General features: G+C 40.1%; 14 protein-coding genes and 1 non-coding gene across 15 annotated transcripts; 7 read left to right on the top strand and 8 right to left on the bottom strand.

Annotated features, from left to right (window-relative positions):
- Positions 1-105: 105 nt before the first annotated feature.
- Positions 106-1,860, top strand: ACK1 (Ack1p; the record flags this gene model as incomplete). Its single annotated transcript, XM_037289817.1, has 1 exon — positions 106-1,860. One exon carries the CDS (start codon positions 106-108, stop codon positions 1,858-1,860), a length of 1,755 nt encoding a protein of 584 aa, XP_037145712.1.
- Positions 1,861-2,304: 444 nt separating this feature from the next.
- HEM1 (5-aminolevulinate synthase) lies at positions 2,305-3,999 on the top strand (the record flags this gene model as incomplete). Its single annotated transcript, XM_037289818.1, has 1 exon — positions 2,305-3,999. The coding sequence occupies one exon, from the start codon at positions 2,305-2,307 to the stop codon at positions 3,997-3,999; it is 1,695 nt and encodes a 564-aa protein (XP_037145713.1).
- Positions 4,000-4,116: 117 nt separating this feature from the next.
- RTN1 (Rtn1p) lies at positions 4,117-5,025 on the bottom strand (the record flags this gene model as incomplete). Its single annotated transcript, XM_037289819.1, has 1 exon — positions 4,117-5,025. The coding sequence occupies one exon, from the start codon at positions 5,023-5,025 to the stop codon at positions 4,117-4,119; it is 909 nt and encodes a 302-aa protein (XP_037145714.1).
- A 666-nt stretch (positions 5,026-5,691) lies between these two features.
- LYS4 (homoaconitate hydratase LYS4) lies at positions 5,692-7,749 on the top strand (the record flags this gene model as incomplete). The annotated part of the gene is made up of 1 exon (XM_037289820.1): positions 5,692-7,749. The coding sequence occupies one exon, from the start codon at positions 5,692-5,694 to the stop codon at positions 7,747-7,749; it is 2,058 nt and encodes a 685-aa protein (XP_037145715.1).
- Positions 7,750-8,138: 389 nt separating this feature from the next.
- Positions 8,139-9,140, top strand: HEM3 (hydroxymethylbilane synthase; the record flags this gene model as incomplete). The annotated part of the gene is made up of 1 exon (XM_037289821.1): positions 8,139-9,140. The coding sequence occupies one exon, from the start codon at positions 8,139-8,141 to the stop codon at positions 9,138-9,140; it is 1,002 nt and encodes a 333-aa protein (XP_037145716.1).
- Positions 9,141-9,339: 199 nt separating this feature from the next.
- PRP42 (mRNA splicing protein PRP42) lies at positions 9,340-10,962 on the top strand (the record flags this gene model as incomplete). Its single annotated transcript, XM_037289822.1, has 1 exon — positions 9,340-10,962. The coding sequence occupies one exon, from the start codon at positions 9,340-9,342 to the stop codon at positions 10,960-10,962; it is 1,623 nt and encodes a 540-aa protein (XP_037145717.1).
- A 49-nt stretch (positions 10,963-11,011) lies between these two features.
- On the bottom strand, positions 11,012-13,078 carry YCX1 (Ycx1p; the record flags this gene model as incomplete). Its single annotated transcript, XM_037289823.1, has 1 exon — positions 11,012-13,078. One exon carries the CDS (start codon positions 13,076-13,078, stop codon positions 11,012-11,014), a length of 2,067 nt encoding a protein of 688 aa, XP_037145718.1.
- A 320-nt stretch (positions 13,079-13,398) lies between these two features.
- On the bottom strand, positions 13,399-13,968 carry FMN1 (riboflavin kinase; the record flags this gene model as incomplete). Its single annotated transcript, XM_037289824.1, has 1 exon — positions 13,399-13,968. One exon carries the CDS (start codon positions 13,966-13,968, stop codon positions 13,399-13,401), a length of 570 nt encoding a protein of 189 aa, XP_037145719.1.
- A 240-nt stretch (positions 13,969-14,208) lies between these two features.
- On the bottom strand, positions 14,209-15,888 carry HG535_0F05070 (nucleoporin GLE1; the record flags this gene model as incomplete). Its single annotated transcript, XM_037289825.1, has 1 exon — positions 14,209-15,888. One exon carries the CDS (start codon positions 15,886-15,888, stop codon positions 14,209-14,211), a length of 1,680 nt encoding a protein of 559 aa, XP_037145720.1.
- A 264-nt stretch (positions 15,889-16,152) lies between these two features.
- On the top strand, positions 16,153-17,031 carry MRPL7 (mitochondrial 54S ribosomal protein uL5m; the record flags this gene model as incomplete). The annotated part of the gene is made up of 1 exon (XM_037289826.1): positions 16,153-17,031. One exon carries the CDS (start codon positions 16,153-16,155, stop codon positions 17,029-17,031), a length of 879 nt encoding a protein of 292 aa, XP_037145721.1.
- A 164-nt stretch (positions 17,032-17,195) lies between these two features.
- Positions 17,196-20,105, bottom strand: SEC26 (coatomer subunit beta; the record flags this gene model as incomplete). Its single annotated transcript, XM_037289827.1, has 1 exon — positions 17,196-20,105. One exon carries the CDS (start codon positions 20,103-20,105, stop codon positions 17,196-17,198), a length of 2,910 nt encoding a protein of 969 aa, XP_037145722.1.
- Positions 20,106-20,396: 291 nt separating this feature from the next.
- On the bottom strand, positions 20,397-22,769 carry HG535_0F05100 (uncharacterized protein; the record flags this gene model as incomplete). Its single annotated transcript, XM_037289828.1, has 1 exon — positions 20,397-22,769. One exon carries the CDS (start codon positions 22,767-22,769, stop codon positions 20,397-20,399), a length of 2,373 nt encoding a protein of 790 aa, XP_037145723.1.
- Positions 22,770-23,100: 331 nt separating this feature from the next.
- On the bottom strand, positions 23,101-24,498 carry SNU56 (Snu56p; the record flags this gene model as incomplete). The annotated part of the gene is made up of 1 exon (XM_037289829.1): positions 23,101-24,498. One exon carries the CDS (start codon positions 24,496-24,498, stop codon positions 23,101-23,103), a length of 1,398 nt encoding a protein of 465 aa, XP_037145724.1.
- A 358-nt stretch (positions 24,499-24,856) lies between these two features.
- Positions 24,857-25,312, bottom strand: NHP2 (snoRNA-binding protein NHP2; the record flags this gene model as incomplete). Its single annotated transcript, XM_037289830.1, has 1 exon — positions 24,857-25,312. The coding sequence occupies one exon, from the start codon at positions 25,310-25,312 to the stop codon at positions 24,857-24,859; it is 456 nt and encodes a 151-aa protein (XP_037145725.1).
- Positions 25,313-26,972: 1,660 nt separating this feature from the next.
- Positions 26,973-27,056, top strand: HG535_0Ftrna7L. Its single transcript has one exon. It is a non-coding gene; the product is annotated as a tRNA-Leu (tRNA).
- The last annotated feature ends 244 nt before the right edge of the window (positions 27,057-27,300 follow it).

Below are 27,300 nucleotides of genomic sequence, written 5' to 3' on the forward strand. Positions count from 1 at the left end.
ATTCGCTTCTTTTGCCTTGCCGTCCTATTATTTGTGTGATAGTTTGAAGTGCTTAGCTGGATGTGTTTAAAACAGCGGCAAATCACGAAATTGTTGGAATAGAAAATGTTCAGAGACCAACATCATGACAACGGTAATCGATACGATACTCATATAAACATGTACCCACCTGCGCCCGCCCCTATGACAGAACCTCTGCGGTCTTCCTCCCCTGTTCGTGTAGCTGCAAGGTCACAGGAGGTTAGTGCACCATACCCGATTGAAGATGCAAATGACATAATCAATCCTGTGCCCATGTTCACGTCGTTAGCGCCGCCAGCCACACGTATCCCTACTGATAGTCGGACTTTTGGGGATAGTGGTAATGACAGTATTGAAAATGGCGAGAGGTATGGTATGCCGTTTCAATTTCCAATGAATAGCAGCAGCTCACAGTCACTTGCAAACTCTCAAGACAGCCTACGAGCTACCTCTCAATCAACAGACGATATCAAAGATAGTCATTTTAATGAGGATATTCTACACAAGAGAGACTCTACCGAGCGAATAGCCCCACCCCCACCTTACGAAGAATCACAAATAAAGATTTTGCAGGAGAAAGCGTATAGAACTAATGATAGAGAAGCGAGCATACCAGCTTTCAAGGGAAGTAAGGAAGAAAAAGTAAATGCAAAAACACGAGACCTGTCGCAATATTCTGACAGTGCCTTGGCATTCAGGAAAGTGTACATCGAGACAGTTGCGGATTCAAGCACCTTCACACCGCAGATACAAATCAAATGGTGCGAAACGCTTCTTGAATATGCATTCAATGACGAATTTTTAACTTATTATAACATCAATGCTGATAAACTGAAAAGGGAGTTGAAAAGTGAAGAAAAATTAAAAAATCAAAAAGTAATATTAGAGCATTCATTCAAGGTTTTAACGAAACTTATATCCATGAAATGTGGAGCCGCAATGTACTTAATGGGCACGCTGTACTCACATCAGCCATATTTGAAGATAAAAAATAGAAACATTGTAGTGAAAAACGATAAGAAAGCTTTAGAGTACTACTGCAGGGCATCAAGATTAGATCATTCGGATGCCTGCTATCGTGCTGGCGTTTGCTATGAATTTCAGAAGGGTGTTTCGGCAGAGGAAATGACAAAACCTCAGTCACTGCAAAAGGCATTATACTATTACGACAGAGGCGCCCAAATTTGTAACAATTCTTCCTGCATGTATAAACTTGGCATGCTTTCACTGTATGGTGAAGATGAAACCAACTTGAATCCGCTCAAAGCAGTGGAATGGTTCAAAAAGGCTGGTAAATCAGGCAATTCACCTCAATCAATATATGAACTTGGGAAAATATATGAATTCACCGGTCTACCAAAGCATACCCAAAAGTTGTTACAACAGAGCAATATCAAGATGTCTTCATCTAAATCCCTCAAGTACTACTATGACTGTGCAATGAATTTCAGTTACCCCATTGCGCAATGGAAACTCGGTCACTGTTACGAATTTGGCGAATTGCAACTGCCAGTCTTCGCCAAAAAATCGATAGCATGGTACGCCAAAGCATCATTAGCTGAGCCCAAAGGGAATGCAATGGCAATGCTATCTCTCAGCGGATGGTACCTCACCGGCGCATCCGGAGTTTTACAACCAAACGACGAGGAAGCATTTAAATGGGCCCAAAAAAGCTGCCAGGCTTCAGATGGAAAATTCGGCCGTGCTGAATATGCACTGGGATACTACTATGAAAATGGCATTGGTTGTCAAAAAGATTTATCGGAAGCCATGAAGCACTACAACCACGCAGCGAAACTCGGCCATTTAAAAGCCATTGAGAGACTTCGCACCCGCTGATATTCTCAAACAAATCACACCTCCATTTACTGTAGTATCTATTCTGTACCTTAATAATCATGCAATCTCTGGAATACTCAAATCTCATCTTGTATGCTTCATTATATATAAAATCGATTTCAATTGGCTGCTTGTCACGTATTTTATATTACCCGCAAATAATCGCTTCATTTTTTTTTTTTTCACTTTTCTTTTATGGTTGTCACTTGAAATATTTATATACAGGGTCATAATCGATGATATGTTGAGAAATACTGTCCAAAGGACAAGAAAGTCATTCACAAGGCTATTTGTTGGTGTGCGCACCTCTTACTATCTATTATTATTTATTCTTATTTTGTTGGCTGCGCTGTTTTACTCGTTAAACTAAGTGTTTTCCCCATTGTATTATAATATATCCTGTTATTATAAGCTTTCGCAAGGTTCTCTTTGAGGTGAGTTGAGATGGAAACTTTAGCTCGTCACTCCGTTAAATTATGCCCTTTTATGCAAAGGGCCAGTTCCTCTGCCAAAGATGTTCAGTTATTGCGTAATTTCAATATGCGTGCGATAGCGCAGGAATGCCCTGTTGTCGGAAAGGCCATGCGGAAAAGAACCGTTGGCAATAGTGGTGCCGCTAGAACCTATGCTACTGCCTCTGCTGCTCGTGTTACACCAGATCCAGCTTCAGATTCCGCCGTTGATAGTGTCATTGACCACTCCACTCAGGAGTCGTCGTTTGATTTCGAAGGCCTATTCGAATCTGATATCGAAAAGAAAAGGTTAGATAACTCTTACCGTTATTTCAACAACATTAATCGTCTAGCCCGTGAATTCCCAATGGCGCATCGTCAGCTAGAGGATGACAAAGTTACAGTATGGTGCTCGAACGATTATTTGGCGCTGTCCAAGAATGAGGAAATAGTCAGTGTCATGAAGAAAACGCTGGACAAATATGGTGCAGGCTCCGGTGGTACCAGAAATATCGCTGGACATAATAGACATGCGATGAAATTGGAAGCTGAGATTGCCGCTTTGCATAAGAAGGAGGGTGCATTAGTTTTTTCGTCCTGTTTTGTAGCCAATGATGCTGTTCTATCCTTGCTAGGTCAAAAGATCAAGGATTTAGTTATCTTTTCTGATGAATTGAATCACGCCTCTATGATTGTTGGAATTAAACATGCTAATACCACTAAACATATTTTCAGACATAACGATTTGAATCATTTGGAAGAAATGTTGCAGATGTATCCTAAATCCACTCCTAAATTAATTGCCTTTGAATCTGTCTATTCGATGTCGGGTTCTGTATCAGATATTGCAAAAATTTGCGATTTAGCCGACAAGTATGGAGCATTAACTTTCTTGGATGAAGTTCATGCAGTGGGTTTGTATGGTCCTCATGGAGCAGGTGTTGCGGAGCACTGCGATTTTGAAGCACATCGTTTACACGGTATATCTTCCGTTAAAGGTTACAAAACCGTTATGGATCGTGTTGATATGATCACTGGTACATTGGGAAAATCATTTGGTACAGTTGGTGGCTATGTTGCAGCATCAAGAAAACTGATTGATTGGTGCAGATCATATGCACCTGGCTTTATTTTTACTACCACTTTACCACCAGCTGTTATGGCAGGTGCTGCGGAAGCTATTAGATTTCAACGTCGTCACTTGGAGTTGAGGCAACAGCAACAAAAGCACACCACTTACGTCAAAGAAGGTTTTGAGGATTTGGGTATTCCAGTGATTCCAAATCCATCACACATTGTTCCCGTTCTTATCGGTAACGCTGAACTGGCCAAACAAGCGTCTGATTTATTAATGGAGAATCATCGTATTTATGTTCAAGCTATTAATTTCCCTACGGTTGCTCGTGGTACCGAAAGATTAAGAATTACACCAACTCCTGGTCATACAGATGATCTATCAGATATCTTGTTGGATGCAGTTGATGATGTTTTCAATCGCTTGCAATTACCTCGCGTAAGAGATTGGGAAACTCAAGGTGGTATTCTAGGAGTTGGCGAAAAGAATTTCATCGAAGAAGAAAACCTATGGACTGAGGAACAATTGAGACTGACAAACAAGTCATTGAATCCAAATGTTAAGGACCCCGTTATCGATCAACTAGAGGTGTCAAGCGGTATTTTAGTTTAGCAGAAATAACTGCCAACCAATACCGAATTTTTAAACATACTGTGTATATTCATATATATTTATGTGTGTATATATATAATGCTTTTTACACATGTATTCTTTTTAGCTTAAAAATGCTTAATAACTAACATTGTTGTTTTCTTGCAAATCACGTTTCAAACCGTCAGTACTCTGTTTCAATTCGGATTGCAATGCATCTACAGAAAATTCTTGGGTTTGTTGGTTCAATGGAGCAGTTTGTGGTACACTTGGGAAACTGGTAGAGCCAGTAGTAGTTCCCTTAGATGGTTCTTCCAAAGGAACCTTAGCGGCCAAACCGGTGGTCGTGGATTTGGAAGAAACAGTATTAGCATTGTGGTATTGGCTCTTAACGAAGCCTGAAACAGGACCTAGTTTACTGTCTAGAGTTTCCAAATACGGCTTGGTTTTTTCAGATGCCAATTGGGTAAATTCGTCAGTCTTCACTTTGGCAACCTTAATACCATTGTCAACAGCAGTATCAATCTCTTTCTTGTACATAGAATAGATCAATGGGACAGTGAAGGTTGAAATCACACCAATAAAAGCGATGGTCCAGACGGAAAACCATGAAAAGAATCTGTGTAGTACGAATAATATGACCGCAGCTTTGAAGTTATTCTTTGGCTGGTAAGCAAATACTAGCTTTCTGAACTTTGCTTGGTACACAGGGAAAACCTTGAACATGTGGTCGACCGAAGGCTTGATCATTCCGACTACGTTAGGGCAATCCTTCAAACCATACTTGGTAACTAAACCTTTACCAAGAATGATCTTGGAGACAAATTCAATAGAACCGCTGATAAATAGTGTGGTGTAGAAAACTTTTAAGAAAAAGGTGATTAAATTCACTGTCTTCAAGACTAACAAACCAACCAATAAACCACCAAAAACTTTACCAGTTTCAATGGGGTTTTTCCACAAAAGCAAACCACATCCTGATTCGCATCCACAGGAACCACAGTTTCCGGAAGATTCACTACTCTTTTGTTCAACAGGTGCACTCATCTCAAAATTAACAAATTACGCTAACTGATACCTATCCAACTACAAATATTTTCAAGATAATGGCAAGTTTTTTAATGCTTTTTCCCAGAATCCTTTATTCCTTTTAAATGAAAAAAAGGAGGGCAAACTTTTTTAATGCGATAAAAATGTAAGCAAAAATGGGAAAAGTAGATAGCGACGTCGTACATGCAAGAACAATATATTTTGAAAAGTTAACTATAATTAGCCGTCGTAAACGTTGAATAAATCATGCTCAGGCATTTCTTATGAAAATATGTGTAGATCATGGACTGTTGTAATGTGCTTAGCTTGTATCGGAGTTTTGTTGCTTGATATTGTTTCTCTCTCACAATGTGAGCTCGAACACCGAGGGCTGTCGGCCGGTCAACAGAGAGTATTCCTTATCTGTTTCACAGCTGCTCTGGATGTTCGAAGCATCAATATCGATACTATTAACAGCTTATATGTTGTAATATTACAGCCTTTTGAGTGGTTAATTCCTCCGGAATTTCGAATTTTTCAAAATTTTTCAGTGACAAAACTTGACGATGAGGATGCAAAAAGTGTAAAATATATAATCAGTTCAGATTATGATTAGTTTCGAAGCCTGGATTGCTTGATTCGATTGTGTACGTAGACCTCAGTAGTAAATAGAGCGTAGTGGAGATGTTGAGATTCAGTAGATCGCTGCATAGCAGCTTTGTGTTGAGAAGAGGTCAAAACTTGACCGAGAAGATAGTGCAGAAGTATGCAGTTGGATTGCCAAAGGACAAGGTTGTGCATGCTGGGGACTACGTGTCGATAAAACCGGCACACTGTATGTCTCACGACAACTCGTGGCCGGTGGCATTGAAGTTCATGGGACTTGGTGCCAAAGAGATCAAGTTTCCGGAGCAAATCGTAAACACTTTAGACCATGACATTCAGAATAAGGACGAAAAGAACCTGACCAAATATAGAAACATTGAAAACTTCGCCAAGAACCACGGTGTTGCTTTTTATCCCGCAGGTAGAGGTATTGGGCATCAAATCATGATCGAAGAAGGCTATGCCTTTCCTTTAAACATGACTGTGGCTTCGGATTCGCATTCCAATACTTATGGTGGTATCGGCTCTTTGGGTACTCCGATTGTGAGGACGGATGCCGCAGCTATTTGGGCAACGGGCCAAACGTGGTGGCAGATTCCACCTGTCGCTCGTGTTGAGTTGGTTGGTGAATTGCCCTTGGGTGTGTCAGGTAAGGATATCATTGTGGCACTCTGTGGTATTTTCAATAACGATCAGGTTTTGAACCATGCAATTGAGTTTACTGGTGAATCACTGGACAAATTGCCCATCGATTATAGATTAACTATTGCAAATATGACTACGGAATGGGGTGCGCTATCGGGTCTTTTCCCCGTCGATAAGACATTAATCGACTGGTACAAACAAAAAAGATTACCAAAAGTTGGTTCATCACATCCAAGAATCAATGAATCAACCATTGCCGAACTAGAAAAATCTTTGCCATCTTGGAAATCAGATTCTGACGCAGTCTATGCTAAGAGATTAACGATTGATTTGTCTTCATTAACCCATTATGTTTCCGGTCCTAACAGTGTCAAGGTATCTAATACTGTTCAAGACCTTTCAAATCAGGACATCAAAGTTGATAAAGCTTATTTGGTTTCATGTACGAATTCACGTCTTTCTGATCTAGAATCTGCTGCAAGCGTTGTATGCCCAACTGGTGATATCAATAAAATTAACAAAGTGTCTCCACATGTCGAATTCTACGTTGCAGCTGCATCATCGGAGGTTCAAAGTGATGCTATTGCATCTGGTGCCTGGGAAAAATTGATGAAAGCTGGCTGTATTGCTTTACCTCCTGGTTGCGGTCCATGCATTGGTTTAGGTGCAGGTTTATTAGAACCAGGTCAGGTTGGAATTAGTGCAACAAACAGAAATTTCAAAGGTAGAATGGGATCCAAGGACGCTCTTGCCTACTTAGCTTCACCAGCTGTGGTTGCTGCATCTGCAATTGCTGGTAAAATTGCATCCCCCGCTGAGGTTATCAATATTAAAGATCCACAATTCCGTGGTGTGACGTCAACTATGGAAACGTATGAAACAACTGATTCGGCAGTTGAATCTGCTGGTAGTGTTGAAATTTTAGAGGGGTTCCCAAGTCAAATTTCTGGTGAATTAGTCCTCTGTGATGCAGACAATATCAATACTGATGGTATTTATCCCGGTAAATACACCTACCAGGATGATGTTCCAAAGGAAACAATGGCAAAGGTTTGCATGGAAAACTATGATCCAAATTTTCAACATAAAGTTAAGAAAGGTGATGTCATTATAAGTGGTTTTAACTTCGGAACTGGCTCTTCCAGAGAACAAGCAGCCACTGCTTTATTGGCCAAAGGTATAGACCTAGTAGTTTCTGGATCATTCGGTAACATTTTCTCCAGGAATTCCATCAATAATGCTTTGCTTACTCTCGAGATTCCTGCATTGATTGAGAAATTGCGTGCCAAATACAAGGATGCTCCAAAGGAACTCACCAGAAGAACAGGCTGGTTCCTCTCTTGGGATGTTGCAAACCGAAAAGTTGTAGTAACAGAATCATCCTTTGAGGGACCTGTCGTCATGGAACAGACCGTTGGCGAATTAGGTAAGAATCTTCAAGAAATTATTGTCAAAGGTGGACTTGAAGGCTGGGTCAAGGCACAGCTGTGAAAAACCGACTGCGATAGCTTTTCACAAGCAACTAATGCCTGTATAGACAATCACAAATAATGCTATTTAACGTACACTATATTTATTTTTAATCATGTATTTTGATCAAACAAACGAATAATATCAACTTGATTTGTAGCAACAAGAAGCGAGATATTTGAAAAATTTGAAGAAAAGAAAAATTCTCTGAAAATATACATATTCAAAGTGGCATCGTCATAAGACAGCTAAACGTTTGGCGTTACTCACTACGCATTCCCATTTATTTTGTTATTTACTTTAAACCTTTAAGCCCATCATCGTATGCTAAATCGCAATTAAAGTAGGAGATATCGACACATACGAGCTCTTTATTTTCTTTTATTTATTAAATTATCTGAAAAAAGTCGATGACTATGGGGGAAATCATAAGGATAGGGGGCAGGAGATCTAAACTTGCAGTCGTGCAGTCGACAATTGTCAAGCAGCTCATAGAAATTGAATTTCCAGATTACGAATGTCCCATTTTAGCATTGCAAACGTTTGGGGATCAAGTTCAGTTCAAACCTTTGTATTCATTTGGAGGAAAAGCTCTTTGGACCAAGGAGTTGGAAGATTTACTTTACGATGAGGATCCTGCAAGAAGGATTGATTTGATTGTCCATTCGTTGAAGGACATGCCTACATTATTACCTGACAATTTTGAATTGGGCGGTATAACTAAAAGAGTCGATTCCACTGACTGCCTTGTCATGGCAAAAGATTCTGAATACAAAACATTATCTGATTTACCTACTGGTAGTGTTGTTGGTACTTCATCTGTTAGGAGGTCGGCCCAATTAAAGAGAAAATTTCCGGGTTTAAAGTTCGAGAGTATTAGAGGTAATATTCATACTAGAATAAAAAAAGTTGATGATCCAAGCACTCCTTTCAAATGTATTATATTAGCCTCAGCAGGTCTAGTTCGCATGGGATTGGAACATAGAATAAATGAAAGATTTGATTCATCGGTGATGTATCATGCAGTAGGTCAGGGTGCATTAGGTATTGAAATTAGGAAAAATGATAAGAGGATAGCAAAAATTCTAGAGCGAGTCACCGATTTCGAAACAACAGTATGCTGCTTAGCTGAGCGTGCCTTAATGAGAACATTAGAAGGGGGTTGTTCAGTCCCAATCGGTGTCGAATCATTTTACAACCAAGAGACAAAAACATTGTTATTAAAAGGTATTGTCGTTAGTGTGGATGGTAAGCAGAGCATTGAAGATCAGCAAGAGATGATTATCAATAATGTCAAGGAAGACTCCATGGCTTGTGGTAAACTTTTGGCTGAAAAGATGATGGCAGATGGTGCAAAAAAAATTCTGGACGAGATAAATTTCGATAAAGTCGAGCAGGAAAATTTCAACTGAAATGTGACACCATTATGAGTATATTGGTCATGGGAGGGATCCGCGATGTTTTATAACGTGTACATATCTGTGTAAATAGATGCAAGTAAATTCACATATTTTTAATTTTTAATTAGACGAAAGTCAAAACAGCTGAAAAAATGAACAATTGTACAACGAAGATAATGCTCCGATTGAAAACGCAAGGAATTGAACTGTGATGGATAAATTCACTGGAATAATCAGCGATGAAAAGTTTTCCAAGATAAGTTTGGCTGTTGCTCAATATCCCAAAAGTTTGGTACATTGGGAAGAACTTTTGAACTATCTCATCTCTAACTCGCTTCCTCTCAATAGGTCCTTAGATCACAGGTTGTACGAATTGATTGAGACCACATACGATTCCATGCTCTCTCATTTTCCTTACACGGAGAACTATTATATTGACCACGCTTTATTTCAGTATAAATTGGGAAAGGTGTCTAAAATGCACGCCGTTTATCAGCAAGGGCTTAAAGTTTTCAGTTACCGATCACTACACCTTTGGATATCATATTTGAAGCTCTGTAATGAAGTTGTTACAAGTAACAAACTGTTATTTCAAAAATATGAGACGGCAGAGAAGTATATTGGACTTCATTACTTTAGTGGGGAGTTTTGGGATCTCTATTTGCAGCAAATACAGGAAAGATGTCAAAGGAAGGAGCGATACTTTATCATACTTCGAAAAGTTTTAGAGATACCTTTGCATTCTTTCAGCAGATTTTATGCCGCATGGTTGCGCCATATCGAAGAAGTTCAGGACGTGAGCCAACTAAACAGTTTTAGTTCCAACGAAGATCTGATGAAGAAATTAAAGATTGATGTCACTTATCGTGGTAGAAAGGGCCCTTATCTTATTGAATGTAAGAAATTATTGAAAAAATTTACTAAGGAGCTTTACATGGTTGTTCAATATCAAGTGCTCGAAATATATTCTCTTTTCGAATCAAAGCTTAAAACGCATTATTATAGTGGCCCTGCCACGCTGCTGCCTGCTGTTGAAGTTGAAATATGGGATAAATATTTGGATTACACTATGTCACAACGGCTTGATTCATTGACTCATCTTAACTTTCAAAGAGCATTACTGCCTTTTGCACATTATGATATATTCTGGCTTAAATATGCAAATTGGCTTATAGATTACAGTGACGACATAGCTAGCGCTAGAAACATTTTAATCAAAGGGTTGTCAATGTCTTCAAAAAAAAATGCAATCGCAAAACTACTTTATGCCACACTCTGCAGATTAAATGATTATGACTTTCTAGCACTGATATTTGAACAACACGAAGATGCTCATGGTGACCACATTGAAAACGTGGATGATTTTGAAGTCTTTTGGGACTATGTTCAATTTCAGACGTTTTGTAGTAGCGTTACAAAAAGCAGATATTCGAAATCTGAATTACATTCTTTCATGACACCTAACGTTTTGGATGTCATTTTAAAACGGCTGAGTTTGCAGGAGTCCAAAATTGATCAACTTCTTCTATTGTCCTCAATTCTCCAACTCCAAACAAAAAGTAACACGACATTCATCGAGGAAAAAATTTTTAAACATATTATTAGATCTAATTGGGAGTTTTTCTTGCAAAATGGACAGTTCTGGTCGTTATATTCTCGATTGACTTTTTTCAATTCTTCCTTGTCTTACCTAGAAAAGAGACGCCATATTGTGAAGAATATATGGTTACAAGGAAAACGCTATAATATAAAAAATCTTGAACCTTTACGAGAATTTTGTCAATCATATCTTCCTGAAGACATAGACGCATTAGAAGAAATATTTGAAACATAAGGATGTGTAGTTATTATTAACAAGAGAAGGGACAACGGTCTGCTTTTTTCTATTTGATTTCTTGAAGAACATTCACAATTGTGACTGCTGCATACAACAACAACAAAAGGATACTGATTCTTTTGTCTATTCGCCAATTGTTGAATGGAACTGCAATGAGAAAAATGAGAAAAGCTAAAACTATACCCAATGCAGTATATTCAAGACTTGGATCGATGACATAACTCAAGTGGCTTTTGAAAATAGATTTTTGCATTTGCTTCTTTTGTCGAAGTAATAGAAAAATCCCATTGATACCAACTCCAAAAACAAAATAGAGTAATGGACTTCCAAAACATGCACCCAGAGCTAATTCTATGACGCCAATATCCGCGAATATTACATTTGAGACTAAATCACCCATCGAATTACCCCACGCAAAGAATGTAAGACCTAATATGGAGGGAGAAATATCCAGCTTAGTTGACCAATCTGTCAACATTCTAACGACAATATGGACACATAAGTAGATCATCGATAAAGATAAAAGAAACCCTGCCACTGCCACGATGTGCTCATTAGTTCGTACCTGCGACGTGAAATATCTATAAATGAGCGTCCCACCGAGAAGACCTGAAATAGCTAGAGTCCATATGGATACCGATCCAGAAAAAAGAACGTTGAGATAAATAGGCGCCATTGTCAACCTAACTACTTCAAGAACATGTAGCTTACCGCAGCATTTGATATGCCCGAGGTATGGTATTAGGCAGCTCAAAACTATTGTGGGAGGAGTAGTGAATAGCAACGCCAGATACTCGGTGACTGGTAGATACATGGCTTCATCCGATATATATTGCGGAAGCATTAGCCTTTGAGGCCATGTAGGAAGTGCTTCATCTTTTGTCGAACATAAAGAAGTCCGCTCTATATGGGAATCAAAATTGCTTTCATCATCTCGGTAGCGCGGGAGATTTGGAATGCAATCACAACTTAACGATTTCTGCGTTTTAGGTCTCATAGGAACCGTCAGTTCCTGGGGGTTGTCAAAACCGGGAGTATTCGTTGTAGCATCACGTTCCTCTACACTTTTCTTGTTGTCTAAAGCTAGTCCATAAATAATTGAAATCTGGTCCGTCCTATCAACGTCTCGTAAAGAAGTCGCTCTTCTAGGTGGTGCAAAACTTTCCACATAAATTTGATCTTCTGCTGATACTATGCTGTTCTCTTCAGCTCTATCGTTCTTGTTTCTGTTTAAATTGGCCTCATTTTCCCAGATTTCTAAACAATCACTTAGCGTTATTTTGACCCATCCATGATATCTCGATCTAAGGTAATGGCGTATTCCCGATCTTATGTTTGCTCTTCTTCTATTGACTCCGTTATTGAAAAGTAAAATGTTTTGTTCATCATTATTTGCGAGTCCAGAATTGCTTATTATTGCCGACAAGCTTTCAATCTCATCCCTGCAACTGGCCCTGTTATCAAACGACTCCTCAATACAAATCGAAGTTCTATTTTGTAGAATAAGGAAGCTTGTGTAGAGGGAATATGCGAGAACCATAGTAATACATTCCCAGAACATCAATCGGCCATCGGCTAGGAAGAGCCCAGACATCAAAACCAGAGCTCCAAACATAAGTATATCTTGATAAAAATCTGCCCGACTGTAGGAAACTCCAGGAGTTTCATTGATATCAAAATATTGAGTCCCAGTATTATCTGATAGCAAAATCATGCTCTTTCTAAGTTTTATCGGTTTGATAAATGCCATTATTCCTAGAACCACTGTCATTAGAAAGAATATGCCCCCAAGCAGTTCACCTAGAGCAAGCGATGTCGCTCCTGTACTCATAGCCTGGTAAGTGCTTGTGATATCAGGTATTGAGTTACCCAATGAAAGCAATGTCAAACCAGATACTTTATCGGATATTTGAAGAATATCCTTTGATATTCGAGATAGCGAAGGAGTTAGATAGTCCGATGCTATTAATCCTAATGCTATGAAACATTCAATTAATATGAATGGTTCAACTATCAAAATCCATATCGTTTCATTATTTAATGAGTGGTATAGTATTATCAGCTGAACCGAGTAAAAGGTTGTTGTAATGGCCCACCGCAAATGCTTATGCATTACGGTTCACCTAGTATCGAAAGTACGTGCCGCGCCAATGCTAGTCTTGCTATCGGGATATCTGCCTTTCAGTAAAGTCTGGCAATATTCTTCCTCCCTTTTTCATGTGCAGTAAGTTAAATGCTTATTATCGACTCAGCCTTGCAGCTTGCTACACTTGGCGAAGACAAATATAAGAGACGCAAATTTCACACCTGTTCCCTGTAGAAGCGTTGATGCTCCTCTTTTGATGATTGTACGGTGATTCTAGAAAGTAAAGCGTTTTTGGAACTTTGTATAATACCTATCATTGCATCTGATGATGTCTTACATAGATTACTTCAGTCATCCAGTAGGGATCCCAAAGATTTATAAGAATCCTTTGAAAGGACACTCAAGGATTTATATATGTCTATATTAATATCTTTGATGAGTGCTTCTTTCGTTGTATAATCAAGTTCAGGTCTTAAATATCCCAGAATGCAGAACTTCACCTTTGCACCATAAAAGTCTTTATTGAACTTATGAATTATATGCAGTTCTATCGTTTTGAAGTTGTTACCGTAAAAAGGGTTCTTGCCAATTGAAAGAACTACAGGCAATACGTTCAAATCGTCTTTCTCCTTGCTTAGATATCTTCCATAGTTGAATTCAACTTTTGTACCGTCAGATCTGGAATCGACACTGAGTTGCTTGTCGATTGCTTGTACCTTAGCAAATCCAAAATATATGCCAAGAGACAAGTTGTTAAATTCTACAGATAGTTCCTCGATCGGCACATTAGCAGTTGGAATGCCAAGTTCAGCGGATCCACGACCAAAACCGCAGGTGATGTCACAATACCCAGAAACAAGAGGATATGGTGGTCTTGGGCTATCTGGAATTTCAGCGTCACAATGTCGTGTTGTCATTGATATTGAGATGACTGCTATATTTGTTGTGATAATACTTTAGTCTGACCTTTATGTGGGCCATGTTTTAATAGAAGCTCTTACGTTCACGATGATTACAAAGATCTGCAGCTTACAACGACGCTGACCTCAAATATTCTATAAACATTAGCTTTACCTCGCTAATATTGGTCGAATCGTCAAATATCGGGTACTCTTTACTGATATATAATGTAAATTTTGGGTTAAATTGAGTTAATGTCATGTTTCCATTGCCGGGAATGACTTAATGCCTGCTGTTTGCCATTCTTCAAAAAGTATGCGTAATCTGGCAGCACCAACGTACTTTCTATCGGCAACTGATAACGTTAGATCCGTTGATACTAACTGCAAAAGCTTGCGACCTTGATTTCCGTAAGCTTGCAAAAAAACGGAGGCTGCTGCATCCCACCAGGCCCCGAGAACGACGAAATGTGTATTTGTCAGTAGGTCCACAGATGTATTGCAAATCCGAGCAAGAATATGCCACGATTTAGAAATGGGAAGAGGATGCTCTCTTGAGTTGATAACCTGCGCAGGTAGTGGCAGCGTGGTAATTAGAGCGTAGAATGTCATTATACCGCCCATCCTTTCATCATAAGATGTCTCCTCTTCCCATTTGTCATCAGAATTACGTTTCCAACCCATTTTTTGACGTCCCAATTCTGTATTGATATTTGCAGTGAATCCGATGACGAACGGACACTTTTTCACGAAACGTGCCAGTAGCAAGTCCTCCAGTTCAGGATATTTGACAAGCAAGTTTAGTGCCAGCTTCCCAAGAGGTAATCCGGATTCTGGCTTCACTCTAGCTTCCGTCTCAGCCTGATGCACCATTGCTTTAGCAATAAAATTAAGAATCCAGCGGTAAGCAAGGTCATTACTTCGCGTTTCGTCAACCAAACTGCAGATATCGAATTGTATTTTTTCCAGCTGCTGGTTGCTATTGGTCAACTGTCCAAATTTAGGATTGACTTTCCTTTTGTGCCTGGATAATAATGCTCTCAAAGTTGGATCTGCTTTTTTGATCGGTTCGACAATATCTCTCTTGATTGTGGCGATCTTTTCTTTGTACTTGCAAAACAGCTGCTCAATTGCTTCGAAGTTCGTCACTGCATTTGATTTCAATTCTTCCTGCTTCAATTTTTGCTGCACCTGCAGTTTCCTACGCTCTTCTTCAGCCCTCCTCTCAGCTTCTCGTGCAATTTTAGCTTTCTTTTCTTCCGCTTCTTTTATTCTCAATTCCTTTTCTTCTTGTTTTCTCTGCTCATCAATCAGACGTTGCCTTTCTTCCTCAGCTAGACGTTGTTTCCTTTCTTCTTCCTCCATACGTTTTCGTTCTTCCTTCATTTTACGTCTCCGCTCTTCTTCATCCTTTTTCTTGATAATTGTAACACATTCGACCTGCTTCTTATTTTCTTCCTCTAGATTATTAAGCTTAGAGAGAAAACAGTTTTGCATTGCAGAAAGCAGCTTGCTGATATCTGTTTTAGAGACGCTTTGGCTTCTGGTTTCTTGAAATTTATTTTCTACCCCGATCGCAGTGGCATCAGCGCCAGTATTATCACTCATACTGTCTAGATTTGTTAAGGGAATAATGCTTCTTTCCATAGCTCTAGGCAGCTTTGATTGCAAGATACCCATCAATCGCATTAATTCAGGGTCTAATCTTTCTTCCTCAGCGGCACCTTGGTTCTTCCTAACACGCAAACCGTGAACGCTCTCATACTTGGGCAGATACAGCTGAGGCACGCCATCATCTTCATCACCAGTATTAATGAAGCTATATTCATTTAGGCTTGATTCAGAAGAGCAGGCCGAGGCTATATCATTATTATCATGATCACTGCGATCGTCTTCAGAGCTGCTATCAACGGATATCTCGTCGAGTGAAAATCTCATTTTAGGACCGGCGAAGATACCAAGTAGGCAACAGAGGGCTAGATGAGATGGTTGCTTCCAATGCTCTCTTCAAAAGAGTCACTGTCTTCAGAGTTGCCGTTCCTTTAGCATTGGGCACGTTTGGTATGATTTATGCGGTACTTAAAAACAAGTTGTTATTGAAAAAATTTTAAGTGTGATGAGGGGACTTTTAGATAAAGGCAAAGAAGCAGCGGAAGCTTGACCCTTTGAGAGCTGAACCACCGTCTGGATCAAGACAAAATAATGCAAGCACCTATAATACTGAAAAGGGCTTTTTCGGGCTCCTCACTGGTCGGTAAAGCGGCATGCTCTTTGATTAAGCCTGTGCATCATTTAGTAAAGATCGATAAATCGAAGCTTTCGCCTAGATTTGAGGAATTGAAATATGCCAAGAATGACATAAGGTCTCCTGGTTTTGTCCCTGTAAGCACTCATCCAGATAGGCTCCGTGAACACTATTTTAACACAGTGCAACCTGATTTGTTGTTAATGAACTACTCACATACATTCAAGCGGCAAGAGGGTCTAAAGAATAGATCTTGGGATGGCTCATCTCCGTATCACATAAATAGAGCACCCAAAAATCCGGTAGGTTCGAAGTCACAGAAGCCGGATTTGCATCCGATCAAGTGGCACAACATACCAGAAATTGAAAGTGTTGTGCTGAATTGCTACGTGAACGAAGCAAAAGAAAATCAATTGCTTGCCATTTCTGCAGCATTGCAGCTGCAGCAAATTACTGGCTGTAAGCCAAAAACTTTGTACTCAAAAAGTGATGTTCCATCATGGAAAGTGAGAAGAGGTCATCAAATGGGAGCGAAAATTGTATTGAAGGGTCGTCCGATGTCTCAATTTTTCTCTACATTGACTGAGATCGTGATGCCAAGAATAAGAGAATATAAGGGTATCAGTACTAGATCTGGAAATGGTTTTGGAAGTATATCATTTGGGTTAACTTCAGAGGATGTAAGATTTTTTCCTGAGATTGACGCAAATCAAGATTTATGGCCAAAAACCTTTGGTATGCATGTAAATATCAATACTTCATCTCAAACTGATTCACAAGCTAGAACTTTGATAAGTAGTTTCCAGATTCCCTTCAGTGGCATCGAGAAGAATTAATAATTGCGGGTTTTACGCCATAGGCTCATGTAAATATATATAGCTAGGAATGTGAAAAGTTTTGAAATTTTTTTATGCTTAACTAGGACTTTATTATCCTTATACACATCGAGAGAAATCAAATTACTTACTAAATGCACCTGGCTAACCAAAGTGAAATTCAATCAAACACGAGAGAGTTGCACTTTCCCTGTTTGCTTAGCTATCAATGCTACTCTGTCACCAAGTGATAAGGCCAATCCTTGACCTTTTGATCTAATTCGGACATGACCTACTACCTGGCCCGAAGATGGATCTTTCTCAATGCACAAATTGGCGAGAGCGTCTTCACCGAAAGACGATTTTGCGTGTAAGTTACAACTTAAAAATCTACAATCATTTTCTCCTAGAGCTTCTGCAGGAGTTAAAACTCCCATATTGGTACCTTTCACCAGTTCTTCAAGATATGCGTGTAAAGATGGAAGTTGTGACTTCACAGAAATTTTGTTCTCCCATTCGAACGCATTCCACATAGTACGGAAATGCTCGTCGTCTGTCTTACCTGGCTTGATATAATCCATAATATCGACGTGAACGTCATTCAAAATAACATAATGTGCGTCTTCACCGTGGGCAGCATCGTAAATAATATTGCCAAAAATGACTCCTGTATCAGCAGAGGACACCTTGACTGTAACCGAGACTTTATGGAACCCGTGAGGAACTACATTAGTACTACTAGGAGTATCAACAATTTTCAAGTCACCCAGCGTAGCAAATTGAACGTGAAGGTTCTTCAATGTTTCTCTTGTTTGATTAACTAAAAGAACATCCAAAACGACATTGAATTGGTGAGTCGTGATATAAGCTTCGGCATAAACTGCATCAGAAAATCCGGTTAACGGCACGACTTTTCTCAACTTGGACATAGCTGAATTTGCGCTTAAACTATCGTAATTTCCCTTCAGTGCCAGCTGCAAGTCTTCTTCGATCATGTCATCCTCAGCAGCACGCGTATCAGCATGTGCGAATTGCCTAAATGCAACAGGCGCATCAATAGGTTCTGCAGCCTTGCTCAAGTTTCTAGCAGATATTTTGGCATTCTTGTGTTTAGAACGAGCCACCTGGGTCTTGAAAGATGATTTTGTGGCATCCAAGAAAGCTGTCTCTAGTAGTTTCCTTTCTGCATCGCTTTCAGTTGGATCCAAATCGTCCATCAGAATAGAGATTCCAGTAACAATTCTTTCTAGAGAATCTTCGTCAATCTTCTTCTCTACTAAGCTGCTTTGTCCAACCCTAATTATACTTACTAAGATCAATAGAGCTTCGGCTTTCAAAGCGTTCAAAATACTATCATCTCTAGAAGTTTTTTCCAATCTTAAAACAAGCTTTATGCTAGTACTTGCTAGAATTGAGCCTGTATAGAAGTCACCATTCAGGATGAAACGACGCAAGGGAGGTCTCAAATCACGCTCATCTTCCGAGGATGACTTTTCGCTATTAAAAGCATTTTCGGATCCGTAAGTACCATCAGATAAGACGATAGGTCCTGTTCTTTTTTGAGGAACTTCATCAGTTTCTTCATCTTTTTCTGAATTCTCGCTGATTCTCTTCAATTCGGTTTGCAGAATTGGTACTTCACCTACGCTGCTGCGAATATGTTTCCAGCACCTTTGAATTTCCTGGTATGTTTCGGCATACTCACCAAGAATCCATAGAGCACCACGGTAGGCTTTGGCTGATTTCACGTTATCAAGAACCATAATCAAATTTTTCAAAATGGGTTCTCTTAAATGAGCATATTTCTCGATGACCTCTTTGACAAAGGAAATGACACCACTTGCAGCAGAAGAAGTCAAGTCGCCAATGCAATCCAGAAGTAGAGATACCACGTTTGCGGCAACTTCAACGAAACGGATAGCAATAACATGAATTGTTTTAATTATCAATTGTCTATATTCCATAGATTTTTCCTTTTCACTGTTATAAACGGTGTTTTGCAGTTCTGTCTTTAGAAGTCTCACAACATTATCTACATTTCTTGAAGTAACTAAATTCATTGCAATATCAAGAGCTTTCCTGCGGACGTCCATGTCTTCAGCATTCAAAACACGTAATATTTCCAGAGTCAATTCTTCTAAGGAGCCAGGATTCTTGTCATTGATATCATCAATTCTTCCTAATACAATCAATTTCACGTTATTATCAAAGACTTTGACGGCAAGATCGATCAATTTCGAAGCAGCAACTGTCAATACAGATGCGTCGGAAGATAAAGCGGTTAAAGCTAAAGCTGTCTCAAAAATTACTTCGTGAGATGTTGTCGACTTCAAAAGATCCAATAACAAATCAATATATTGTGCTTTCAAAGTTGGTGTATGTATAGCATCGCGTCTTATAAATTGCACAAAAGCGGCCTGCAATAATGGGTCCAATGCTTCAATCGCGGTGATATTTTCTTCCAAATATATCAAAGCAGCCTCACGATCCAGCTCTGATAGCCCAACAAATGCGTTCCTCTTGCAAATTGGGTCAGTTTCGGCAGCTAAAAATGTATTTAAAACATCCTTGGCATCAGGCAACAAATGATCACTTACTTTGTAAATGGATAAAACAGCTAGAATAGCGTATTTGCGGACGTAAGCATGACGATATTCCAAGCAAGCTAAAACTGAAGGAACCATTTGCTCTAACAATTCTGCTTCCTTCAATTTTGTCAAAAATCTTAAAGTATTACCCCTGATATACTCATTTGGATGACGTAAATCGTGCTGGATCGCATTGCAAACCAAGATCATTTCATGTCTCAATTTTCCTTCCTCGTCCAATTTTGGGACAATCTCCCAATAGAAGTACAGGAGTTTCTTCAATTTTTTGTTTTTTGAAGGCATAACAAACCTGATGATATGCATCAACAACTCTGGTAAGGGGTTTCCTTCCAGCATAGTGACCAGGATATGTTTCATAGTTTCAACCTTATCTTCGTCCGATCCTTTTTCCAGTGCCTTCTGAAAATCACTTACAGTGTAGGAATTTCCACTGCGTGAAGGGTCAAACACAAGTGTATACGCCAATTCCTCATTTTCAACAGTCATTGTTACCAGACTGATTAAGAACAACTAAATTCTAACAAGTTCAATCACCTTTCCCAATGTGTGTTTAATAAGCTCTTGGACTGACACCAGGGCAATTGACCTTGTTTTCGTTTCGAGAAACGCCTTTCAACTAAAAGCTCGTTTTTAAGCGCGTACGTTCTAAATGACCTACATGCAAATGAATACTTCAGAATGTCAGCTATTTAAATTAGTTAGGTGATGAATATTTCCAATTGTAACTTCTAGCACTGCAAGTGGCTTCAATGCATTTACATATCTCTCTATAAATAGCTATTCAGAGTCTGTGTCGGGGTTAGCGACATGCAGTGTGTTGCCATTTGAGTAAGTAGGGTCTAAGATATTGGAAGCGAGGCTCTTCTTAGAGTCTGACCTTTCCAATGTATGTGAAGCGCTCGCAGCTCGATAATCATCAATGTTGACATCCTTAGGAAGACCTTGCAGGTAAGCATAACTGTTCTCCAACGTTCCACTTCTCAGTCGCCGTTGGTTTTTCGTGAAATAGCTCACAACAGTGTCGCTTCTTGAAACTCTTTTAGAGGATTGCGACCCACGGTTTTCTCTGAGTGGGGCCATAGCATCGTCACTGTCGTAGGCATCGTCACCAGGAATGTCCTCTAAATAGTACTCACTGTCCTTATCTGCATTCGTCTCGTTAGTGGTCCTTCCGCGACTTCCTGTATCAAAGGTTTGGGGGTTTGGAAAGAGATTTGATTGTCTACGAATCACACCTTTACTGAGCAAATTATGGAATTCTTTCGTATGATCTGCAGTTATCCTGTTTCTACTCCCCAAAAGTTGATCACTGGCATTTTCATTTTCTTCCTCCTTTGTGGTTTCTAAGCTCAGCAACTTTTGTTTTGCCCCTCCATGCTTGATACCTATTTGTTTGGAGCTTGTTCTTATACGAACTTTGATATTCTTTGGTTGTATAAGATTATTCTTCTGTTTTAGAGATATTGGTAGGTTTGGTGGAGCTTGGAGGAAATTAGACGTGGTATAGTATTTGAGTCTTGATTCTTCAACGTAGCTTGAAACAAGTCTCACCATCTTATCCGGATGCGGAGAGACGGATGAGCTATTGTTAGAGCTTGTAAGACTGCTTCTGCTGGACTGGCTAAGTGTAGTAAGATTGTCTACTACATGCGGGGCACCCGACGGTTTTTCGATATCGTTGCTAACTGATTTATCCGGAAGGGGAACCATGTTTTTAGTCTCCAGAATGATGTCATCTGCTCCAGTTTCCCTCATGCCAGGAGTAGGTTCGTAACTTGAGGCAGTACTTGTTATAGAAAGCTCTCCGTAGTTATCGCTGGCATCTGGTAATGATAACTTACTTTGACCGTCTTGAGGTCTCTCATAATCTTCGGTTGCTGTAGAATTTGTCGTACTCGTTGTGTTGTTGTCGTTACCATTCAAGTAAAAGGAAGGTTTATCTTCGTTCACAACACGAAAATTTCTTGATACAGCTTCTTCATCATCAGTATTTCTGTCGCTAAATTCCAGCTCATTGCCAGTTTCCTGAACAGTTATAGAGGGTTCTCTTTTGAGAGAAAGATTTTCATCATCATCATGGCCTGTGCCCAATAGGCGAGAGGTTTCATCGTTTTCAGAACCATTTGTATCAATATCGCTATCAGTTATGGCTCCATAGCCATAGCCATAGTTTGTAATAATAGGGGCTGCTCCCATAGAATCATTTAGCGCTACATGCTGTATACTTTTAACCGATTTATCATTCAAAGAGGTCGTAAAAGAAAATCTGTCATTATCAACATCCAAGTCGAGGAAAGGATCATATCTTCTCTTCGAAAGTGATGCTTCCTTATTTTTTAGGGGATTTCTATCTTCAACAGGCAAGTTCAAAGGTCCAACATACGTAAAAGGACTTTCTATCGGACTCTCTGCATTGATACTGGATTTTGAAGATGTTGAAGACTTTGGTGATAAAAAACTGTCATCAGCAAAGTTCGAGTTACCACTTGTGAACTGATTCGGTACATCCTCACCTTTAGAACCATTCCCAGCACTTTCGCTCATCTCCTTTTGCTGCTTGATATAACTATCAAGATCGTCAACCAATTTCTCAGCTTCCGAAATCTGTCTTTTGTGCTGTTTTACTTCTGGCTCCTGATCCAGAGCAACTGGAGTTTTAGAAGGTGAATATGAAGCAGACTTCAATGTTTCCTGGGTTGAGCTCAATTGCCCTATATCTCCGCTACTCGATACTCGTAGAGTTGGTGTTTGCTTGACAAAATTCAGCGCTTCCAAATCTATTGGTGGGGGCGGTGGTCGCTTCATATGTGAAGTAGATCGCTTCGCTATATCAGTGTGCATACCGTTGGGGACATCTTTATCGTCTAAGATGTCATTTACATGAGCTGCTGTGCCGGTTTCAGATAGTTGAGATTTGAAGACCGGCTTGCTCTCCCTTTGACCATCGACTGCATGCAAAGATGGTTTCCTATTATGACTGGAAGATATGTCAACAGCTTGCTGCCTGTGAGTTTGAGAGCTCAGAACCTTACCACTGCCATTACTGGTTGATGCCTTATGTGTAGATGCTTTCGGTACTACCTGGGATCCTCCGAATAGGAAAAAAGATCTACGTCGATTTTTATTATCTGAAGTGTTACTGCTGAACATAACATGCAGACGATTGCCACCGCTTTGATCTTTTTATTACGTTATGTGTATACTTGTTTCAACTAAGAACAATTTGTGATGCCGCGTCTTCGATGTCTATCAATAAACAAGCAAACTTGATAAACATTTCCTACGTAAATTGCATAAGTATAATGATTTTGATGGGCACACTTTAAAAACCGAAAATCTGAGAGCATACTATAGAGAAATGAGAGAGCTCGAAGAAGCGGTGTGTGCTGCAAGGTTTATTTTACTGTTTTTTTTGCTAACTCGTGAGTATTTAATGTTGATGCATTACATTATGCACCCTACACTTTTAAAAATGAGAGATTTAGGCTTCCATAATTCTTGAAATAAGCTCGAGTGCTTTCATCATATGCTCACCCACCCCGCCAATACTTATCACCCGTACAGTGCTGGGATGCGGTGCTTTTGTAAATGCCGTATACTTGCTTGTGTCTAGGGTATCAAACCAGGATTTTGATTCATTCAGATTATTTAAATTCAGAACAACAATATTACAATTTGATTGCGTTCGCAGGTCATTCAAACTTTGGTATACTATATCAGTGTACTTCTGTCGAGGGCACTTCACGTACATTGTAAATATTTGATATGGTGATTTACTCTTGAGCGCATCCATTGAAGCACTCACTGTAGCTTGACAATGTTGTTTAATCTGTTCCTGGGTCATGTAATTTGATGGCACGATTGTATTAGCAGACTCAGCTGGATGCCCATCTTGTGGGATATGCAAGTTAGTACCTGTGCTACGTGAAGCGGCGCGATAACGATTGCTCGGAGCACCATTTGCATTCGAGTCATGCCGCGAGCTCTGGCTCACATGGATATTTCGATCATTGACTGGTTCGGAAGCTGGTTTAATCATACCATCATATTTGTTACTATTGATAATATCCTTTGCATATTTTAATAGGTTTTCTTTCGATTTTTCAATCTTTGGTCTATTTACAGCCACTAAATCCGCAGAGTCAAACATTACATCCTTGGGCAGACACGTCTGATAAATGCTTGACTTTATGGAATTGAAAATTTTTGACAAGTATGATCTAAAGTCTTGATCTTTCGCTCCTTTACATTTTCCAAACTTTAAATTAGTTAAGAACGAAGCAATACCCTCAATAAAAATGGATAAGCTTCTATTTTTCGACAAACTGACATGAAACTCTTTAAAATTGTAGGTATCTGTGCATACCACTTCAGAAATCCTCAGTCCAGACGGAGGAACCCATTTGGCATCAAGATAGGTGAAATTACTAGGTAAATAAAATGAAGCTGCTAAAGCAGTACTCTGCGGAATGGTAAACATGTTTTTTGTGTCACTGATTATATGATTTTTATTTCTTGCAGCCAGAATCACTGATAGTACCAGACAGCAGTCTAATATGTTAAAATTTCTTAATCTCACGAAACCTATCGATCTATTACCACCTAGTCCGAAATATACCTCGATTTTGCTGGTTTCGATGAACTCTTGAAGCGCCTCAACACAAACTTTAGCGTTCTCAACACCTGTTGCTGTATATACGGGAATGAACAGTTGGCTATTCTTTTTCTCTCTACTAGAGTTTGTCAGGTTGGTACTAATTTTGTTCAAGTTCTTCCAAATATCCTGTGATTCGAAAAACTCATGTTGTTGCCTTCTTTGTCTCTTTGAGTTTGCTGTACCGTCATAAGCGCTTGAAACTGCCTTTCGCTTTACAGCCATTTAACTGTTGTGTCTATATTCTACTTAATGGTTTATGTGTAAAATGCTTCTTCTGGCACTCAAAACCTTTATCACTGAACGAATTTCAATAGTTGAGATGCTAGAACAAAAAAAAAAAAAACTCATACAATGAAAAAACGGTACAAGAATATCTCTTCTAAATATTCATATTACGATTACTGCGATCATTAATGTCAAATTTTTTGCATAGATAATTTACAAATAATTTACAAGTATAAATTTATGAATTGTTTTTTCTCCGACAATCGCTGCTTCCATTTCTATAGATTAAACATGCCCATGAGGGATTCCCAATCTCACAAAGATCCTTTGAAGTCATACCAAATATCAATGTGTTTTAAAGGGCTTCGACCTCTTTTACGACCTCATTGAAGGAGTCCTTGTACTCCTCCTCTTTGGCCTTAGCCTCCTTCTTCTTGTTACTACCAGGTACAATGAACACCACCGAGGTAGGTCTCTTGGTAGCACCGGCAGATCCCAAGTCTTGTTTCGATGGAACAAATATATATGGTACGGCGTTATCTTCGCACAAGACTGGGATGTGAGAGATGACATCTGCGGGTGATATATCACCTGCAATGACCACTAAACCTTTTTCCCCCTTTCTCAAAGCTTTGACAACTTCTTTTACACCTCTCTTAACATTTTTAGCCTTGGAAGCCTTCTTTACCGTTTTCAACAGTTTTTTATTCAATTTCTTCGAAGCCAATGGTTTGGCAAACGGTAAAACCGCGGGCATTCTAGCATCATAGTTATCCTCAGACTTGGATTCTTTCGTGCTTTCTTTAGCCATCACTAATGCTTTAATTTCCTATAATACTCTGGATCCTTACTTCCTAAGAATAGCCAAAACTCATGTTTTACAATAATATAATTTTCTAATGTGATAATATTTCATTTCATCAACGATGCCCTCATTCCATTGAAAAGAAAAATTTTCAGGTCGTACTACAGATTTGAAAAAATCACTCTGTACGCATTCACCAAAACCTTTGGTATAATATCCATCAATGAACAATAGAAAGACAGACGAGAGGAACTTCAAGTCACAGCAATGACAATGTCTACTGCAGCAGCAAATGGAGTCATTTGGACGCTGATTCCTGGTCCGTTACAATTCGAATTTTGGATAGATATTTTACTTCTGGCGGCTGGTCAGAAATTCTGACTTTTTTAGACGTTGGTCACGTCGGCGGTTAGATCGAGGCCGCATTCCCCCGTATGCACAAGACTTGGATTGGTGATCTATCTCAAGTCAAGGATGATAGAGCTGACTGGTCCACAGAGCACTATCAGCACTATTCGGGCCCGTTGGGTAGCTGACGTAATAGGCGCTTTGGACTACCGTTGAATTTAGATAGCAGCAGCTAACACAATGCTGTTCCAAACTGAGGTACTGTTGGTGGATCAAGCAAGATCACCCCTCTGACTCGGCGGGTGCTGCGCAGAATATAGGGGACTTTTGTGCTTGAAAAGGGCATGCGCGGTTAGGCATACGGAGGGGCTTTCTCAACCAGGCGGTTCATGGGCATGCACATGCCAGATATGGCGTCGATTGTGTAGAGTTGGCGCAAGTTGCGACCCCAAGGCTGACTAGAATAGAGTCTGTCACCTCAAATCAGAATGAACGACTAAGCGACTAAACTATACGTTATCTGCGAGCAGACTAATGTTGCGAGTACCTGGAACGAGCGAAACCCCGCATGGGGCCTCTTGTTGTATGATTCACACCGTGTGAACAGCTACAGGCCAATACTGCTCGCTTTTGCGTATTATTCAGATTTTCAAAATAGAGATTGGTATCGAGACACAAAATACAACTAAGAAGCAGTGCGGGACAGTATGAAATGCCAGTTCCCGGTGCCGGCTGGATGAAATGAGACCAGAGGAGGCCCAACAGAATATCAATCGATTCTGGGAGGTTGTCGGCTCATACTACGTCGCGAGACGTTTACTATCGCGGAATCTGTCTACAATGGAATGTATGGCACGGAAGAAGAAAGAACAGCAGGAATTCAGAGCTGATGGCAGGGAAAACTCTTCCCTCGTCGTCCTCTCTCATGGTCCAGCAGGTGCAAAACGTCAGTATTCATGCCTGACGTCTTTTCCAGACATCCAATCTCGTTGCATTCAGTTTCTGTCTCGCTCTATGACATACGAAACCAAGGACGTATGTATCTGTATGTATCTGTACGTATCTGTACGTATCTCTATCGAACATCGCAATACTACCATTGCCCGTTTGTATCGCTAACTCCGAAGCTAACCCTTCGCTATCCATCGCAACATTGTGCTGCCCGCGAAGGACCGTGCCAAACTGGCTCACTATGCGCTGCCGAGGAGGACGCTGTCCGGAGTGCCCGGAGTGTCCGGTCAGTTTCACGCCTCTACACGCCCCGCTTTCCGCTCACATGTGCACCCACAGCCATCGTTTCCCCCAACAAAATTCACGTGGAGGGTTGGCCGAGTGGTCTAAGGCGGCAGACTTAAGATCTGTTGGACGGTTGTCCGCGCGAGTTCGAACCTCGCATCCTTCATTATTTTTTACGGCGGCTACCGCACCACGTGCTCCCCAACCCTCTTGTCCTCCGCAGCCTGCAGCACTGCAAGCGGCCGGATCGAGCCGTAATTCACGGCGTCCAGAATACAAGCTGACCCCTCCCGTCTCACGATGAGCGAGCGACAACATGCCTGACTCTAGAAGACCTTCTTAACCCAAACGTCACTGCTCTACACAACCTTGCGCAGTCAGAGCGTCTCGGGTTCTAGAAGCCCACGACC

Source organism: Zygotorulaspora mrakii, chromosome 6 (assembly GCF_013402915.1).
Source record: "Zygotorulaspora mrakii chromosome 6, complete sequence".
Classification (NCBI taxonomy): Eukaryota; Fungi; Ascomycota; class Saccharomycetes; order Saccharomycetales; family Saccharomycetaceae; genus Zygotorulaspora; species Zygotorulaspora mrakii.